This window comes from Symphalangus syndactylus, chromosome 13 (assembly GCF_028878055.3).
Source record: "Symphalangus syndactylus isolate Jambi chromosome 13, NHGRI_mSymSyn1-v2.1_pri, whole genome shotgun sequence".
Classification (NCBI taxonomy): domain Eukaryota; kingdom Metazoa; phylum Chordata; class Mammalia; order Primates; family Hylobatidae; genus Symphalangus; species Symphalangus syndactylus.
The window spans coordinates 94,068,285-94,089,013 of NC_072435.2; the positions used below are offsets into that span (position 1 = coordinate 94,068,285).

General features: G+C 39.3%; 1 protein-coding gene across 8 annotated transcripts in view; it reads left to right on the forward strand.

The window, feature by feature from the left end:
* The window catches only part of APAF1 (apoptotic peptidase activating factor 1), a 94,607-nt gene that overhangs the window by 21,051 nt on the left and 52,827 nt on the right, over positions 1-20,729 (forward strand). For 7 of the 8 annotated variants that reach the window (XR_008650267.2, XM_055238663.2, XM_063614302.1 and 4 more), the window contains exons 10-16: positions 1,061-1,192; positions 4,483-4,596; positions 5,061-5,245; positions 10,918-11,044; positions 13,757-13,882; positions 16,611-16,742; positions 20,217-20,342. The exons of the other annotated variant lie outside the window; for it this stretch is intronic. Coding sequence is in view for 6 of the 7 variants with exons in the window: in XM_055238663.2 (XP_055094638.1) it covers positions 1,061-1,192; positions 4,483-4,596; positions 5,061-5,245; positions 10,918-11,044; positions 13,757-13,882; positions 16,611-16,742; positions 20,217-20,342 (942 nt within the window). In the remaining variant the exon portion in view is untranslated. The remainder of the gene's footprint in view (positions 1-1,060; positions 1,193-4,482; positions 4,597-5,060; positions 5,246-10,917; positions 11,045-13,756; positions 13,883-16,610; positions 16,743-20,216; positions 20,343-20,729) is intronic. 8 annotated transcript variants of the gene reach the window in all.

Here is a 20,729-nt window from a genome sequence, read left to right on the forward strand (position 1 = left end):
GCCAGAAAATTAACATTGATACAATACTGTTCACTAATTTATTTGTTCTTTTTGTGGTCCAGGCCAATTTAGGATCCCGTATTGCATATAATTGTCTTGTTTCCCTACTTGTCATTTTTTTCAGTCTCCTCAAATCTGTGAAAATTTATCAGTCTTTATCTTTCATGGCCTTGTCACCTTTGAAGAGTACTGGCTAGTAATTTTGTACAGTATACCCAAATTTGGTTTTGTGTGATGTTTTCTCCTGACTAGATTGAAATTATACATATTTGGCAAGAATACCAATGATGTTTTAATCTTTCTCAGTGGGCATCATATGCTGAGAGTACCTGGTGGTTTTTAAAAATTTTTTTGTAGAGATAGTATTTTGCCATGTTGCCCAGGCTGGTCTTGAACTCCTGGGCTCAAGTGATCCACCTGCCTTGGCCTCCCAAAGTGCTGAGATTGTAGGTATGAGCCACTATGCCCAGACTCTTGGTGTTGATATGTTTTATTATGGGTGATGTTAATGTTGATAATTTGTTTAAAGTGGTATCTGCCAGGTTTCTGCACTGTAAAGTCATTATTTTGTGGGGAGATTCTCTGTATATATATATTTGTGGGGAGATTCTCTGTATATGTGTATATATATATATATATATATATATATATATATATATATTTTTTTTTTTTTTAGGACAGGGTCTCACTGTGTTGCCCAGGCTGGCATACAGTGGCTCACTGCAACCTTAAACTCCTGGGCTCAATTGGTCCTGAGTAGCTAATTCCCGAGTAGCTGGGTCTGCAGGCACATGCCGCCACACCTGACTGATTTTTTTTATTTTTTATTTTTTGTAAAAAAATTAAACGTAGGGATATCTCCCTATGTGCCCAGGCTAGTCTTGAAGTCCTGGCCTCAAGTGATCCTCCTACCTTGGCCTCCCAAAGTGCTGGGATTACAGGTGTGAGCCACCGAGCCTGGCCTCTCTGTACATTCTTAATAGCTTTGGAAGCTGAAGTTACTGTGATGCTTAGGTTATAAAATTGTTTCTGGCTTCTGAAACGTTTCATTGGGTTGCAGGATCTACATAAGAAGATAATCACTCAGTTTCAGAGATATCACCAGCCGCATACTCTTTCACCAGATCAGGAAGACTGTATGTATTGGTGCAACTTTCTGGCCTATCACATGGCCAGTGCCAAGATGCACAAGGTAAGATGACCCATTTAAAAATTCCTTTATCTGACTTCCCTTTTTTCATATGTATTACAAATAAGTGTTTTTTTCTGTTATTTTTTGTCTTGAATTTTGTTCATATTGCTTTCTATTTGAATTTTTTTTTTTTTTTTTTTTTTTTGAGACAGGGTCTCACTTTGTCTCTCAGGCTGGAGTGCAGTGGCACAATCTCAGCTCATTACAACCTCAACCTCCTGGGCTCAAGTGATCCTCCCACTTCAGCCCCCCATGTAGCTGGGACTATAGGCATATGCCACCATGCCTGGCTAATATTTTTGTATTTTTGGTGGAGATGGGGTTTCACTATGTTGCTCAGGCTGGTCTCAAACTCCTGAGCTCGACATGAGCTCAAGTGATCCATTCGCCTCAGCCTCCCAAAGTGTTAGGATTACAGGCGTGAACCACTGCGGCTGGCTGAAGATTTGAATTTTTATGTAGTTAAATTTACCACTGTTGTTGTCGTCGTTGTTTGGTATTTTGCTTTGCTGTCCTGTTCATAAACATGTTTTGTTTTATTAGTATAATTTTTATTAGTAAAAATGGGATTATAGGTTGTGTAATTATTTTTGTTTTTACCTGTAGTGATTAGAAAAGGTACCTTAGTAACTAGTAAATGAACTACCTCAGAATTAATCCTCTTCTTACTAGTAGCTTTCCTTTTTGGGCAGTATGGATTTGTTTTGTAAGCTTTGAGAGGAAATGGATAGTGGAAAACTATATTCAATGATTCAATAAATATTTATTGAGTGCTTGTTATGTATATTGCTCTTCATTAAGAGGATAAAGCACAGGCACAAAGTCTCTGCTCTCACGAGTTTATGTTCTGGGAGGAGGCAGACATTAAACAAATTTATTATATTTCAGTGGGTAGTTAAGTGCTCAGAAGAAGGACAGAGCATGGAAGGGGAAAGAAAGTGATGATAGAGGGGTAGAATCATCATGATTTGCTTATGGGTTTGATATGCATTATAAGAGAAAGAGAAGAATCAAAGATGACTCCAAGAATCAAAGATGACTCAAACCCCAGTGGAAAGAACGGAGTCCATGAACTGAAATAGGGGTCTTTGGGAGAACAAGCATTTTCCTGCAGAGAATGGGGGTGGTTAAGAACTCATTTTGGATATATTAAGTCTGATATACCTATTAAGACATCTGGCTAGAAATATTGAATAGGCAGTTAGATATATGAGTCTAGAATGCTGGGGAGAATTATAGATGAAAGATGAAAATAGGGAATTATTAGCACATAGATGGTATTTGATTGAAGTCATGACTACCAAGTAGCTACTAAAAATGTTTACATTTGGAAAACCATATGTACTTTCAGTAAATTTTCTATGCTCAGGTATGTTGTTTCTTGGTTAAAATACATAGTAAATTGTTGTAGTTTGTTTTTTTCATCTAGCAAAATATATTTACATTTAATAATGTACATTGGAATGATGGTATTCCAATAAATATTTGTGCCCTAATTTACTTAACCAAACTCTAATTATCGAACATTTAGGTTTTCAGTTTTTTTGGTCCTTATGATGTAATGAGCATTCTTATTTATCTTTGTATCTGTGTTGTTTCCTTGGCAAATTCCGAGAAGTAGAATTACTGAGCCAATGCATCTTTTTAAAGCTTTTGATATGTATGATAGTGTGGCAGGATTCAGTTTCTCTTTAGCCCTTTTTCTGACTTTAAAGGTAATGGTTGATTTTCATTGGAAAAACAGAAAAAAACAATAAAAAAGAAAACAGAGATCACAACCATTACTAATGCTCTTGTGTATAGTTTTCTAGATCATTTTGCTACTTCTATAAACATACTTGTCCCTTAAAACCAAATGGGATCATAATAGAAATAGTCTCATATATTGCTTTTTACCACTTAATTACATTGAATGGTCATCTTTTCATGTCATTTATATAGAGTGACATGATTTTTAAAGCTGCATATTATTTCATTGTATAGCTACATTATGAATGGCCAGTTGGTTGATGGACAATTAGATTGTTTAAGCATATTCATCTGGTTATTATCTTAGGATACTTTTTTATAAGTGGAATTTCTGGGTCAAATAGTATGTGCAGTTTAAATTTTAATACAGATTGCCAGAGTGCTCTCCAGAAGGGTACTCTGTTTTGCATGCCTACCAACAGCTCTGATTCCAGCTAATCACCTCCTCTCCTCTCCTCCCCTCCGCTCCCCTCCTCTCTTCCTGCCCTCCCCTCTTCCTGCCCTTGCCCTTTCTTTGACAGGATCTCACCAGGATGTCACTCTGTTGCCCAGGCTGGAGTATAGTGGCATGATTTCAGCTGAAATCACTGCAACCACCACTTCCTGGGCTCAGGTGATCCTTCCACCTCAGCCTCCTGAGTAGCTGGGACCACAGGTGTGCACCACCACACCCGGCTAATTTTTGTATGTTTTGTAGAGTTGAGGTTTCACTGTGTTGCCCAGGCTGATCTTGAGCCCCTGGGCTCGAGTGATCCACCCTTTTCAGCCTCTCAAAGTGCTGGGATTACAGGTGTGAGCCACTGTGCCCAGCCTCAGCTAATATTCTTGTTACTCCTTTAGTCTTTAGAGATCTGATACTTTAAAAATGGTAAATTTTTCTTGTTCTACTTTGATTACCGGTGAGATTTTGGCCATCTGTACTTTTTGTTTTGTGAATTGTGGCTCCCATCCTTTGTTTGCTTTTACCTCCTTTACCTATTTTTTCTCTTGGAGTGTTTTTCTTTATCTTACTGTTTTATTAGAATTTTCTATAAAAAATAATTTTCTATAAAAATAAGAACTGAAGCCCTAATCTATCATATGTGTTACAAATAAGTATTTTTTTAAAACTTCTTTGGTCTTGAGTTTAATTTATATTGCTTTCTACTGTATTGAAGATTTGAATTTTTATGTAGTTAAATACACTTTTATATAGTTAAGTGCAGTTTTTCTTTTTGTTTGATATTTTGCTTTGGGGTCATGTTTACAAAGATTTCCTTCACTACAAGCTTACAAAAATATTTATTTTTATTTTCTAGTATTTTTAAATGTTTTCTATTTTCTATTTAAATTTTTAACCAACCGGAGTTTATTTGGAGCTAAAGTATGAGGCCCATTTTATGTTTCTTTGGAACTATGGATGTGTTCTTTCTCACTAGCTTTTGCATCCTTTAAATTCTAGATATTTACTGTTTCTCTTAGCAATGTGAGGACAATGATGTTATACCTAAAATTTTTTGATCTCTAACAGTGCTGCTGATATTACTTTTTGTTTTTTAAAGGAACTTTGTGCTTTAATGTTTTCCCTGGATTGGATTAAAGCAAAAACAGAACTTGTAGGCCCTGCTCATCTGATTCATGAATTTGTGGAATACAGACATATACTAGATGAAAAGGTATATATATTAACATGAAAAATTAGTGCTTAAAGGAATCTCATTTTTTTTTACATTTAATTCTAGATTTAATGATGGGAATGAGCAGAATAGAAGGGGTGAAGAGAATAGAAGGGGTGAAGATAATTTCCCTCCTTTGATTTTTGGTTATTCTAATTAATTTGCTTCCCACCCTACTGGGAAAGTAGGTAGGATTGAAGTTTAAAAGCTGGGAAAATAAGATGTTCAGTGGTTTTTTTAAAAAAACAATGTATTAAGAAATGTGTTTGATAATGAGATTTTTACCCTATGTTTAAAAGTCAGAAGAGGATTACTGTATATTTGTTACTTAATTGTTGGCTGTTCAATTTTAGTTCATATAAAGAATATTTATTTAAGCTTTTAAAGTGGCAAGATCACAGAAACAGAAAAATGTCAGATCGTGGCTCTGATTATGTTTCTAAGAGATTTCAGTTTATTTGTAGGATTGTGCAGTCAGTGAGAATTTTCAGGAGTTTTTATCTTTAAATGGACACCTTCTTGGACGACAGCCATTTCCTAATATTATACAACTGGGTCTCTGTGAGCCGGAAACTTCAGAAGTTTATCAGCAAGCTAAGCTGCAGGCCAAGCAGGAGGTCGATAATGGAATGCTTTACCTGGAATGGATGTAAGTAGGTTAGGAGAGAAACCAAAGGGAGTGGTGCGCTAACGATGTCATTTTTCAGGTGGTGAATACGTTCACTCCAGGAAGATTTAACTACTTTCAAAAGGGCTGGAACTTTTAATAAGCATTCTTACTTATTGAAAAGTTCTAGAGAAGTAAGCATAGGAGAAAATGATTGTATTTTCAAAGAATCCATATAAATAGATGCCTGTAAGGCATTTGGACAAATTATCCTAAGTATTCAGTACTAAGTGCTTGACTTACTGTAATTTAGTATAGTGGTGAGGAGCATGGACTTTGGAGCCACAGAGCTGGGTTTGAGCCTCAGTTCTAAAACCTAATAATTCTGTGACTTTGAACAAGTTACAGGTTTTTCTCTCATATGTAAAACGGAGATAACAATCCTTTGAAATAAGTGCTGTTTCCGTGAAGATTTTATTTATTTATTTTTGAGACAGAGTCTCACTCTGTGGCCAAGGCTGGAGTACAGTGGTGTGATCTTGGCTCACTGCAACCTCCGCCTCCCAGATTCAAGCTTTTCTTCTGCCTCAGCCTCCAAAGTAGCTGGGATTATAGGTGCCCACCACCATGCCTGGCTAGTTTTTATATTTTTAGTGGAGATGGTGTTTCGTCATGTTTGCCAGGCTGGTCTCAAACTCCTGACCTCAAGTGATCTGCATGCCTCGGCCTCCCAAAGTGCTGGGACTACAGGCATGAGCCACCACGCCTGGCCTTCTGTGAAGATTTAAATGAGATAATGGCTGTAAAGTAATTTGCACTTTCCTTTGCACATATAGTCCTTATTAAATGACCACTGAACCCTGATTATTCTGTCTCTTAAAGGAGTCTCTTTTGTTCTTACCTTAATCTTGTCAGCTTATAAAAAGGAAAGGATAGCTATTAATACCATCTTTTTAATGCCTGTTATAATGCTACATAATCAAGTTATTCTATTTAATCTTCAAAACAACTTTATAAGGTAAATTTTATTTTATTTTATTTTATTTTATTTTATTTATTTATTTATTTTTGAGATGGAGTTTCACTCGTCGCCCAGGCTGGAGTGCAATGGCACGATCTCGGCTCACAGCAACCTCCGCCTCCTGGGTTCAAGCCATTCTCCTGCCTCAGCCTCCCGAGTAGCTGGGATTACAGGCATACGCCACCATGCCCGGCTGATTTTGTATTTTTTTTTTAGTAGAGATGGGGTTTCTCCATGTTGGTCAGGCTGGTCTCGAACTCCAGACCTCAGATGATCCACCCACCTTGGCCTCCCAAAGTGCTGGGATTACAGGCATGAGCCACCGCACCCGGCCTAAATTTTATTTACCTTATAAAAATTCAAGTACCTAAAATTGACCTCTGATTATACAAGTGAGAAAATTGAGGCACAGAAAGATTTGGACTTGGCTGAGTTCATGTGACTTGCTGAATGGGATTTAAACCTTGGATCTTGTGGCCGGACATGGTGGCTCATGCCTGGAATCCCAGCAATTTGGGAGGCCAAGGTGGGGGGGTCACCTGAGGTCAGGACTTTGAGACCAGCCTGGCCAACATGGTGAAACCCATCTTTACTAAAAATACAAAAATTAGCTGGACGTGGTGAATTGTTTGAACCCGGGAGGCAGAGACTGCAGTGAGCCGAGATTGCGCCACTGCACTCCAGCCTGGGTAACAAAGCGAGACTCTGTCTCAAAAAACAAAAAAAACAAAAAAAAACCTTGGGTCTGCCTGGCTTTATTTTGCATGCTCTTTCCATATGTCATGCTTCCCTTATAGCTTGAAATAATAAATATGAGTGGCTCTCTTTTCATATGTATAATTTATATCTAAATAGAAGTGCAGGTTGGTATCTGTGATCTTTATGGCATTAGGCCCTCTTTCCAAATAAGTCAGACTACTGTAGGTGATTTTCTTGATTCAGTTTAGTTCAAGAAGCATTTGAGTTTCTGTACTGTGCTAAGCACTAGCATTTGAGTTTCTCTACTGTGCTACGCACTGTTACTAGATGTGAGGTCTTTCCCCTAAGGAGTTCAAAATCTCGTAGTGAAGAAAGGAGTTTAAGCAAATAATTACAATATAATGCGATGAGTGTAACAACAGAACTATGTGTAAGCAGAGATAGAACTGATAAGTAATTGGCTTGGAAAAATGAGGAATTCAAGGGAGGGTTCCATGAAGGAGAGAATGGTATCTGAGAGAATTAAACATTTTTTTGTTAAAATATGTTTAATTTTTGTTGGTTTTATTTTTTTTTTTGAGACAGGACCTCACTTTGTCACTTAGGTTGAGTGCAGTGGTAGGATCACTGCTCACTGTAGCCTTGACCTCTTGGGCTCAAGCAACCCTCCTGCTTCAACCTCCTGAGTAGCTGAGACTACAGGCACATATTACCATGCCTAATTTTTTATTTTTTTGTAGAGATAACGTCTCACTATGTTGCCCAAGCTGATCTCAAATTCCTGGACACAATCGATCCTCCTTCCTTGACCTCCCAAAATTCTTGGATTACAGGCATGAGCCACCACACCCAGCAGGTTTTATTTTAAATAATACGTGTTCCTGATTAAGACAAAAAACAATAGTAATAGGATGTAAGATGAAATGTCAAAGACTAGCCATTTCTCTCCTACCTTCCCACTTTCCAGAGTTGACCATTCTTTAATACTTTCTTGTGAAGTGGAGGTCTCTCTCTCTGTCTCTGAGAAGCAGCCCCCTAACTTGCTGAAGCTAGATTAGATCTGTCTGTATTTGAGAGAACTGTTTGCCCTATATCATAGCATTTGTCACACTTTATAGTGATGATCTGTTTACTTGGTTTTCTCTCATACTATTCCATGTGTTCTGAAGTATAGAATAGTTTGGAGGTTAAAATAACATACCCTGGCTCTAGACTGCCTGGGTTTGAATGCCAGCTCTGCTATTTATTAGTTGTGTATCTTAAGGGGAAAGTTATTTAACTTCTTTTGCCTAATGGTAGTATTTTATAGCATTGTTGTGAGGATTAAATTAGTGTATATATGTATATAAACATATAGACATACATATGGTACTTAGAACAGCACCCAGTTCATAGAAAGTGCTCAATAAATATTAATTGTTATTAAGAATAGCATTTAGCATTTTTCTGGTCCATATTCAGTATAAATTTATGGAAGATTGAATGAATTCATGTTTTAGTTAGTGGCTGAAATAGAATCTTAATACTTGGTCTGATCAAAGGGCATAGGTTTAGTTCTTGTCCTCTTATGAATTGTTGAGTTTCTTCCTGTTTTCTCCCATTGCATCAACTGCATTTCTCCTTGTGATGTTCTCTCATAGAATGGTTAGCTATTTATAGCTTATTTTTAAATTGTGTTTGACCAGTCCATATTCAAAGAATGCTTTATTTGAGTACTAGAAACTTTTTTGGTGTTTACTATAGAAAGGTTTAGGTTGGTATAAACTTAAATTTAATTGAGTTTCTGTTTTCAATGAAATTATTTATTCACTCATTCATTTGTTGTTTATCTAGTACTTTTGGGCCATCTACTGTATATCCATTATTATGAAAGTCACTTTCTGAGCTTTGAGGAATTGAGTAGATAGATCAAGCAGATATGAAGAACATTTTAAAATCTAATCCTCTTAACTTTGCTAGAACTTATCTGTTCTTCTAGTTGTCATCACTCTAGTTCTTATATTATACAGTCGACCCTCTGTATCCGTGGGTTCTACATCCATAGATTCAACCAACCTGGATTGAAAATATTAGAAAAAAAAGTAGATGGTTATGTTTGTATTGAACATGTACAGACTCTTTTCTTGTTATTATTTCCTAAACACGATGGTATTACAACTGTTTACATAGCATTTACATTGTACTAGGTATTTTGAGTAATCTATAGATGATTTAGGGTATACAGGAGGATGTGGTGGGTTATGTGCAAATCCTATACCTTTTTATGTAAGAGACTTGAGCACCCGTGGATTTTGGTATCTGTAGTGGGTTCTAGGACCAATCCCTCATCAATACTGAGGAACAACTGTACTTGTTTGTCTTATCACTTCTACTAAAGTATAATACTTTGTAGGCAGGATCTAAATATGATTTACCTTTGTGTTCACTTTTATCACTTGATCTGTCTTGTGTGTGGTTAAGTGTTTTGAAGAATGAGAATAGTGGCACCTTTATGTGTCGGGTGCTGTTTAGAATAGACACCATTACTTCCATTTGACATATGAAGAAATAAAAAAACTTGTTAAGTAATTTGCTCGTTTACACACCTAATAATTATTAGAAATGAGGTTAGGTTTGTCTGACTGCCAACCCTTGACTTTTAAAATAAGCACAATACTATTATATGTACTTGTACTCAAAGTGACAGGGATGTAGTGTATATGAAATTCTGTCACTGCACTAATAGTTTTTTCTGGTTTAAGTATACATTACATTCCTTTACACCTTATTATTTATTTATTTATTTAGAAACAGACCCTCAGTCACCCAGGCTGGAGTGCAGTGGTATGATATCGGCTCACTGCAACCTCCACCTCCAGGGTTCAAGTGATACTCATGCCTCAGCCTCCCAAGTAGCTAGGATTACAGGTGTGTGCCACCATGCCTGCTAATTTTTGTATTTTTAGTAGAGATGGGGTTTCACCATGTTGGCCAAGCTCATCTCGAACTCCTGACCTCAAGTGATCTGCCCGCCTCGTCCTCCCAAGGTCCTGGGATTACAGGCGTGAACCACCATGCCTGGCCCCTTTATACTTTAGATACTATGAGCAGTAATATAGTATCTATACTAGTGGAATAGTTGATATTCATTAGATTAAGATACAAAGAATATGACATTGCTTTATCTTTTTGGTATGTCTGAATAATTGTAGTTTGAGATAAGCAGTTTTGTTTTTTTTTTTTTGAAATGGAGTCTTGCTCTGTCGCCCAGACTGGAGTGCAGTGGCGCGATCTCGGCTCACTGCAACCTCCATCTCCCAGGTTCAAGTGATTCTCCTTCCTCAAGCCTCCCGAATAGCTGGGATTACAGGCACGTGCCACCACACCCAGCTAATTTTTATCTTTAGTAGAGACAGCGTTTCACCATGTTGGCCAGGCTGGTCTTGAACTCCTGACCTCAGGTGATCCACCCACCTTGGCCTCCCAAAGTGCTAGGATTACAGGCATGAGCCACTGTGCCTGGCTGAGAAGAGCAGCTTTAAAGTACATCATTATAATGGTGGGCGTTTCCTTCAGTTAGGAAATGAGCATTTTGCTATGATTTTTATTTTAAAAAAGAGATGGAGAATTTTTGAAGGTATCCTTACATAATGATTTATCTGCACATGTATCATTATTAATGTATCAAAGGAAAATAGAAAGTGACATGTTGATTAACTAGATTTGATTAATTTGATTAATTAGATTTCTTCCAACTCAGTGACATTTGTAACACAAATGTTGCTTGATAAAGGTTGCTTGGTAAAGGGTAACATTTCTCTTACAAATGCTACTTTTGTTATTTTTTTCTTTTGGTGATCTGTGCTGTCATTTGCATGTTAGTAATTTGATTTTAAGAATTTTGTATTTTGGGGAACATAACCATGTAAAAGACAGTTTATTTTATTACTGAAACAAAATAGTTACTTTTACTCTCATTTATTTAATTTCTGTTCATTTTTTTCCCTGTCTTTAGAAACAAAAAAAACATCACGAATCTTTCCCGCTTAGTTGTCCGCCCCCACACAGATGCTGTTTACCATGCCTGCTTTTCTGAGGATGGTCAGAGAATAGCTTCTTGTGGAGCTGATAAAACCTTACAGGTAAAACACATCTCTTGAGAAAAATTCAAAGAGGCATGTATCCAGTTTTGTGCAGATCAGAATATGTTTAAATCCTAAAATTCAAGAAAATTGCAACTTAGAAATAACAGAGAAATCCAGCTCTCTTGAACATTTTATTAAAGGTTTCTCTAGAGATTTAAAAGATAGTTACATGTTTTCCTAATTCTAAACTTACAGGTGGTAAGGAAGTGCCCTTTACCCTACCAGTCAGTTCGCAGCCATCCATTTCTCAGCTAAGGGTAGTGAGGAAATAGTTGTTAGAAGACATAGGGCTTCATGGCACAGGGAGTAGGGCTGTGATTAAAAAACAGTGATTAAGAAAATACCTATTTTATCAAAGTCTTAGGCATAGGTTTTTTTCTTGTAAATAGGAACTGGACTAGACTATTTCCTAAGTTGTTTTAAAGAATTTCCTTTAAGATTCCCTTTGTTTTCAGACAATATGAATGAGTACTTTTCTTTATGTTTGTGTTCTGCCTTTTGATTTTGCAGAGAACATGATGAAATTAGTTAAAACTTGTATTTAGGATACTTTTAGTCTTTGGAAGATTATGACTCCATAGCTTATGTCTATATGTGTACTTTATTACTAATTTTATTAATCTTGTCTTTTGAGTTCCAGAGAGAATGCGTATTAAATGAAATGTTTTATTTGATTGTTAAGAATTTCCCAAAATAGTCTCAAGAGCTGAAGCTGTGCTCTGACACTTCTTTTTGATGGCAGTAGCCGGCTGCCTGGAGTGGCTACTGCCATCATACTGGCTGCAGCAGGGAGGCGCAGCTGGGGCTGCATGCTCCATGGAGCTGGCGGTAGCTGGGGACAAGCAGGAGCCCCACCCCTTCTGAACTGGGGCAGGAGCTCCTGGTTCCTGCTGTAGCCACCCAAGCCACAGCTGTGGACCTGGGAACCCACTCCACAGAGCAGGCCAGAGCCCTGCCCTCCTGGGTGTAGCTGTAGCCGCCCAAGCCACAGCTGCAGGCTGGGGCCTCCGGCTCCACAGAGCAGGCAGGAGCCCTTCCCCCAGTGCAGCTGTAGCTGCCCAAGCTGTGGCTGCAGACTCAGGCATCCCTGTACTCTTGGGGGCCCTGGAAGGACCCCCTACCCTTGTGGGCTTGGAAGTGCCTGCTCCCGCTGCCTGACTTCTCCCTACTGTTGGCACCCACTCCGATCTCAGAGCAAAGCTGGGGCTGAGCCTGGGTGCTGTGTTGCAGCCTGGCCAGATGTGCACATGCTTGGGGCAGTGCTGACATGCCAGCCCCCTGCCGCCTTGGCTCCCTCAGGACTTTGGGTGCTGATGAGCATAGGAGGGAAGCCGAGGGGGTGCTGAGGGCAGTTTGATGCTGGCCTGCAGGCTCCCCTTGGCACCTACAGCCTGGGTGCCATGAATGGCAGCAGGAGGCAGACAGATTCCTGGGTGGAAGGGGTGGGTCACCAATGAGGCCCCACCTTCAGGCCACAAAGGGCCTGAAGACTGGGGGCTGGGCTGCTGGTGTGGACTGAATGGACTGGAGTGGAAACTTGTAGTGCCTTTTCCAGGCTTGCCCATGTCTGCCCATGGACCAGTTGGCATGTACTTCCTCCCTTCTGAAGCCCATAAAAGCCCCGGGCTTAGCCAGAGCTGAGCAGACACTGGGACGACCAGCTGCAGAGAGGAGCAACCCACTCTAGCGCCCCCTCTTTGCTGAGAGCTGTGCAGATGACAGGAGGACCAGCTGCAGCGAGGAGCTACCCTCTCTGCTGATAGCTGAACACTTGTCAGGAGGACTTGCCTAGCAGAGAGGAGCCACCCTCTCCTGAGCTGTGGAAAGGAGCTGCCCCCCACAGGTTTATTGAGCTATTTTATCGCTCAATAAAGCTCCTGTTTGTCTTGCTCACCTTCCACCTGTCAGCGTACCACATTCTTCTGGTTGTAGGACAAGAACTTGGGACCCACTGAATGGTGAGGCTAAAAGAGCTGTAACACAAACAGGGCTGAGATATGCCCCTTGCTTGCCACATTGCAAGTGAAGATAAGAAAAGCTATGGCCCTTCGGGGAGCCCAGACTTGGGAGCTCCCCAAGCTAGGGCTGTGACTCCCTCTCTGGGGCCCCGTGGTTCCTGGCATCTCCAAGCTTCCGGGCACCACTGTGTTCCCTGGTGCCAGCCGTGTAAGCTGCTTGTGGTGTGCCTGGTCCAGCTGCAGCCTCACAGAGAGCCAGCGCCCATGCTGGCACCTGGAGCTGCCTGCCCTGCTGCAACAGTCAGCACATCTGTGCGCAGTGGCTGGACCCCACGCCCACTCACACACGCCTCGCTGTTCCACGCCTGACTCGCCTTTGGCAGGCTTGGGACCCAGGCTGGTAGCGTGAGCTGAATGCAGCCTGTCAGGCCAAGTGGGTGAAACAAGACCACTGGGCCCAAGCAAAACTCGGGCAAAGGCGCCACCGGCCACAGAAGTTTCCGGCCAGAAAAACAACACCCCAAAGATCCTGTAACATTTTCATTGATATTTACAAACATTTAACAGTGAATAGTTCTCTATTTATGTGAAGGCATACACATTCTGACAGAAATTCTGATTTTGGGAGTAGCTTTGCCAAGGTTCCTTTCTGTTTTGCAAAATGACAATGATTAAACTCAAAGATTTTTACTGAATGATGACCTGTAGTTAAGCAGTTTATTATAAAAATATTTTATTGTTACTTGTGCAGGTGTTCAAAGCTGAAACAGGAGAGAAACTTTTAGAAATCAAGGCTCATGAGGATGAAGTGCTTTGTTGTGCATTCTCTACAGATGACAGATTTATATCAACCTGCTCAGTGGATAAAAAAGTGAAGGTAGGAAAATCTTTTCCTCTTGAATTGTAATCACAACAGAATTCATTTTATTTTTCCATAATCATGAGACCAGAGTAAGTAGAGTTGAAGGACTCTCACCTGTTGATCTACTAACTTGATCCATTGTAAATTAACACTATCTGAAAATTCTTTACTTTTCTTTTAAAGTGACAGGATTTTGCTCTGTTGCCCAGGCTGGAGGGCAGTGGCATGATCATAGCTCACTGTAAACTCCAATTCCTGGGCTCAAGTGATCCTCCTGCCACAGCCTTCCAAAGTGTTAGGATTATAGGTATGAGCCACTGTGCCTGGCCTGCAAATTCTTTATTTTTAAACACCAGCAAAAATGCCTAGGTTGATCAGCCTCAGGATTAAACAGGCAGTGGGGAAAAGCAATGACAAATTAATGGGTTTGTCTGCCATTAATAGACAAGTCCATGGGTTAAATATCAGTTGAAATCTTTGAGTGCATTGTGGTTAGGAGTGTTGCTGCACAAACTTGGGGATTCCTGTTATAAGATACAATTTTAAAATGCAACCCCAGTTTTTTTTTATTTACTTATGAACTGGCTTATATATTCAGTGGAAAACCAGATGGATGAACAAACTAATAATTATGTTACTGGTCTAAAAAATAAATAGAGAAAAGTAAACAGAGTAATTTTTACTTATTTATTTTGAGGCAGAGTCTTGCTCTGACACCCAGACTAGAGTGCAGTGGTGCAATCTCGGCTCACTGCAATCTCTGCCTCCAGGATTCAATTGATTCTTATGCCTCAGCCTCTTGAGTAGCTGAGATCACAGGTGTGCACCACCATGCCCAGCTAATTTTTGTAGTTTTGGTAGAGACAGATTTTTGCCATGTTGGCCAGGCTGGTATTGAACTTCTGGCCTCAAGTGATCTGCCTGCCTTTGACTCCCAAAGTGCTGAGATTACAGGCATGAGCCACTGTGCCCCGCCAGAGAGTAATTTTTATCTTTGTTAAGTATTCTCTTGTTCCTAAATTTGGCTTCTAGCAGGAGCATTTATACTAATATAGAATTCAAGAGAAACTGAAGGCTTGGGGGGGTTATCACTGATACATGAAAGAGAGACCTTACTTTAACCCTTTTTCAAAGGGGTTAAATCTGGAGTACTGGATCTAGCTAAGTGGAGTGGGCAAGAAATTTGCCTTGGGTATTTTCCTGAAGTTTTCACCTACCTGAAGAGGGCTGTGGAATGTCCAGACTAAATTTGAGACCTTGGGAAAATGTACCTCTTGATAGATTGGACTCGTGGCTTTATAACCAACAGTTAATTCACTCTGTAGTGTCTACTCTGACTCTGAGTCAGACTTGGAGGTGGCCACTGAGGGCAGTTCCAAAGTCAGAACTACATGGAGTAAAAGGAAATAATAATGAGTTTCTGTTTTCTAAGCCAGAGGTAGAAATACCTATTAAAGAACTTTAAAATAAGATAAACTCTCTGGACCTCTGGGGATTCTAATCAGTGCTTTGATAAGATACAAAGGAAATGCCAAAGGACATTAGTACCTCTAAAAAGTCAAAATCCCAGTGAAGGTTCATCAGGTAATTTATTTCTTTTGTTTGTTGTTACATGGCATAGACTGCTTAGTTGTCTTACATAGTAACTAGAATGATGATAAATTTTTTTTTTTTTTTTTTGAGACGGAGTCTCGCTCTTTCGCCCAGGCCGGACTGCAGTGGCGCTATCTCGGCTCACTGCAAGCTCTGCCTCCCGGGTTCACACCATCTCCTGCCTCAGCCCCCCGAGTAGCTGGGACTATAGGTGCCCGCCACCGCACCCGGCTAATTTTTTGTATTTTTAGTAGAGACGGGGTTTCACCATGTTAGCCAGGATGGTCTTGATCTCCTGACCTCGTGATCTGCCCGTCTCGGCCTCCCAAAGTGCTGGGATTACAGGCGTTGAGCCACCGCGCCCGACATGATGATTACTTTTTACTGAAAACTGAACACTATAAGAGGCTTTATACTACACACTCTGTTATATTACATTATCAATTTCCTGCTACAGCTTGCAGGGTTAAGTGTTGATCCCATTTACAGAAGAGGACGCAGATTCAGAGATGAAGTCTCTTGCTCAAGCTTACATTAACTGGGAACAGTAACAGGGTTGAAAGCTGGGTTTCTCTCAGACTATAAAACCTTTATTTTTTTTCACTAAGCAATCTGCCTTTACTTATTTATATGGTACCTTGAAGTCCATAGAACACTTGTCATGTTCATTATCTCATTTGATAAATTGTGTAGAAGAGGCATAGATATCCCCATTTTACAGAAGAGGGAACTGAGATGCAGGTAAGTTAGGGATTTGTGACACACAAGCCATAAGTGGTAGAGCCAGTTCTTGGGCTCAACCCTTCTGACCAGAAGTCTATTATGCTAACCTCTTTAAAGCACTTCTCTGCCTGCTGTCATTCATATAAACGTGTGAAATCTTGCCCTTAAGAAATGTCATGTGTTCATGACACCCCAATTATGCTATAGGTACATATATGTATATTTGCAAATAATTTATTTTAAACATTGAGGCAAAATATTGCCATATTTTAGAAAGGGGAGAGGTTTCATTAGCATCTTGTCCAACTAGGAAAATCTGCTATGACAGGATAAGATAGCATTTGCAAAGCAATGGACATTGCTTTGCCCCTCTGTTCTCCCTTTGAAAATAATGGATATTTTAAAATTTTTTATCTTTTCTCTTTAGATTTGGAATTCTATGACTGGGGAACTAGTACACACCTATGATGAGCACTCAGAGCAAGTCAATTGCTGCCATTTCACCAACAGTAGTCATCATCTTCTCTTAGCCACTGGGTCAAGTGACTGCTTCCTCAAAGTAAGTGTGGATATTGAGAATTATGTAGATAAATTTGATTGGTACATCAGAGTATCTCCTTTGATTTTTCTGATGTATCTTACTATTAGGACTTTCTGGTCACAGTGATAGAAACTACAGTAATATATTAGCTGAAGCAAAAAAAAAAAATAGCTTAAAAATATTTTATTGGCTCATGTAACTGAAAAGTCTAGAGGGAGCATGGCTTCAGGCATAGCTGACTCCAAATGCTTAAACTGTGTTCTCAGGCTCTACCTCCCTTTCCATCTCCAGACTCTTACCTTCCCCTGTGTTGGTTCAGGCGTGCTCTTTCTGTGGCAGAAAATGTGGCTACCTTACAGCTCACAATCACAGAGTAAGAGAAATATGCTCTTTCCTAGAACCCATAGATCTAATTTTAGAGAAGACTTTATTTGACTCATTTTGGCTTACATGCTCCTAGCTAGGGCAGTGGACAGTAGGATGGAATCCTTGGATTGTCCAAGGTTCACAAGTTTAGTTATATGGAAGTGGGACAAATGAGTGAGGTCAACTCTACTTGAATCATAAGTACAGCTTTATTCAAAAGAGAGGTTCTGTTATCACAGAGAGGAGGGAGAAAAGGTGCTGGTAGGAAAGATAACCGCAAACAGAAATTCATTCCACATATGCTTGGTAATGTTTGATTGTATCTTTTTTTCCTCTTAGGTGGATAAAGACAGCTAGATTACCTTTTCTGGGATCCCAGAAAGATCTGCTAACTTTTTTTGAATTGTTTTTTGGTTTGATTTCAAACCTTTCTTCCTTGATATCATACCATCTTTGCAATTGAACATGATATTTTTGAGAGGGGTAGTAAAAGACATTTCAGTTTGGAAAACTTCATAGACTCTATGTTTTGACATTTAAATAAATTATTAGAAAAATTATCTTTAGAAAGTACTGAAACAGTTATTGAAAATTGCCATCTCCATCCCCCTGTTCAGGAAGCTAAATTTTTATTTATTTATTTATTTTTTCAGAAGAAAAAATTATACAGAAGCTCAGTGTGTATAAGAGTTAAAGCTTGTTGCTCTGGCTGAATGGGACCTACATTTCTTCTTGACTCTCTCTTCCTCCCCCTTTCCCTCTTCTCTCTCTCTCTCCCTCTATCCCTTTCCCTTCCTGTCACCCTCCCTTCCTCTTGACCTTCCTTTCTCTCTTCCTCCCTCTCTTCTTCTGTCTCCTCCTCCTCCCTCCTCCTCCCCCCACCACCCTCTCTCATTCTCTCTCATTCCCTTTTATCTCTAACCTCTCTGCACCACATAGTGCTCTTTAGGCATATTTATGTTTATAGAATCCCAAGGACCCTGCAGAGCACAATTTGAAAACACTGAATTGGACCAAAATTACAGAGTAATGTAGTAACATAAAATTATATCACAGTTATAGTTCACTTTTACTGAAAAAAACTTGGCCGTATTTGAATAAATGTACCGCTAAAAAAAAATAAGACTGTTATACTATTTATGACTAATTTTTGATGTTGCTTTTGGCATTTTGTAGGTTGGGGAAATCTATATTTCATCCTTTTAAATATAGGAAAAAGCCTCTGCCATGTGGGAGGGGGTTATTGGTTAGTAAGCCATTTTAATTAAGGACAAGGTTTACTTTAAGATGTGCTATACTACTTGTATTACCATAAGGACTATTAGGATGCATTTCTTGTGATTCTTGAGCAGAGAGAAGCCAGTGAAAATATGTAATCGTGAAGCTGCCTTCATGTAACTTGCTTTATCTGAAGAATTGAGTTTATCTAGGACTGGGATAAAGGAGCCAAAGATAGAAGTGGACATGAGGAACAGGATATATCTCATTTACTAATCATTTCCAAATAATTTTTGCCAAAACTAACATTTGGAAATAATTGATTTCTTCTTCTGGGTTTAATCTTATTAGCATAAATCACCAGAGATGACTATAATCCCTTTTATTTGCATTTTTTATACTTTCCAAACCTACCCAAAGAGAGGAAACATAATATAAACCCCTGTGGTGTCCATCATTTAGTTTCAACAATTATCAGTATTTTGTCAATCTTATTTTATAAATAAGATTTATTTATAAAATCTTATTTATAAAATAAGAGTGGCACAATCTCGGCTCACTGCAACCTCCGCCTCCCGGGTTCAAGCGATTTTCCTGCCTCAGCCTCCCAAGTAGCTGGGACTACAGGTGCCGTGCCACCATGCCCGGCTAATTTTTTGTATTTTAGTAGAGATGGGGTTTCCTCATGTTGGCCAGGATGGTCTCAATCTCCTGATCTTGTGATTGCCTGCCTCAGCCTCCCAAAGTGCTAGGATTACAAGCGTGAGCCACCACGCCCAGGTTATAAACTCTTCCACTTTTTTGAATAGAGTCTCCCTCTGTCACCCCGGCTGGAGTGTGGTGGAGTGATCTCGGCTCATTGCAACCTCTGCCTCCTGGGTTCAAGCGATTCTTATTCCTCAGCCTCCCAAGTAGCTGGGATTACAGGAGTGGGCCACCACTCCCAGCTAATTTTTTGTGTTTTTAGTAGAGATGGGGTTTTGCTCTGTTGGTCAGGCTGGTCTTGAACTCCTGACCTCAGGTGATACGCCCACCTCAGCCTCCCAAAGTGCTGGGATTACAGGGGTGAGCCACCATGTCCAGCCTGAATAGAGGATTTTACAGCAAATCCTAAATATGTCATTTCACCCAAAATATTTATACATGCAACTCAGAGATCTTAAATATAAATATTATGTTTATTATCATACCGTACTATTACCACAACTAACATAATAAAATATAGTTTTGTAATATACTTGGTCCATGTTCACTTATTCCATATTCTCAAAACATGCATTTCTGTCATGTTTGTTGGAATCAGAATCCAAACAAACTTTATGTAGCATTTGTTCTGCCTCTTAAGTCTCTTTTATTCTATTAAAGTTCCCTTTTTCCTCTGACTGCTTTCTTATACCATTGATTTATTAGAGCAATTTAGTCATTTGTCCCATGGAATGTGCCACATTGTGGATTTGGTTAATTGCTTCCTAGAGGTGGTACTTTACTTGCTCCACCATTTTTAGGGTTGGATAACCTAACATTTAAAAAACATGGGGGTAATTTATATTATATATTACTTATTGTGGCTTTTTGTAACTGAGTAAAATAATAATGATTCTAAACCACCCCATTAAAATAAGTAGTAATTGTTTAGTTAGTTATTTAGTACTCAGCCTAAAAACCTCTGTGAGCCTTTGAGTCCCTTAGTAGATTTACATGCTGATCTAAAGGCTGCCCCATTGCTTGTTAATCACAAGTTCATTTTTGTGTTTGATACTTTTGTGTTTGATACGTTTGTGTTACTGTGAATTAAACATCATTCTGTAATCAAAAAGCTTAAATGAGAGAAAAGGAAGAACACATGATTTCTGATGTTTCCCCACTCAATACTAGTTGTTTATTTATCTTTTTTTCTTTCACAAATAGCTTTGGGATTTGAATCAAAAAGAATGTCGAAATACCATGTTTGGTCATACAAATTCAGTCAATCACTGCAGATTTTCACCAGATGATAAGCTTTTGGCTAGTTGTTCAGCTGATGGAACCTTAAAGGTATGCTTTTGTACACTATTAAAATAGGTTGTATTTTATGGAAAGTCTTATGATTTGATTATAGAAATAGGTTTCTGTTTTTTCACATTTCTACAGAAAGAGCCTGCTTCTTTCAACTTCCAGGAGCATATTTAATATAACTGTAATTGCTTATCGTAATGATTGTTTATGAATGGTGTACAAGCTAACGCTTAAAGTTCTATAATGTAGGCTGGGCGTGGTGGCTCACGCCTGTAATCCCAGCACTTTGGGAGGCCGAGGTGGGTGGATCACAAGGTCAGGAGTTCAAGACCAGCCTGGCCAAGATGGTGAAACCCCGTCTCTACTAAAAATACAAAAATTAGCTGGGTGTGGTGGTGAGTGCCTGTAATCCCAGCTACTTGGGAG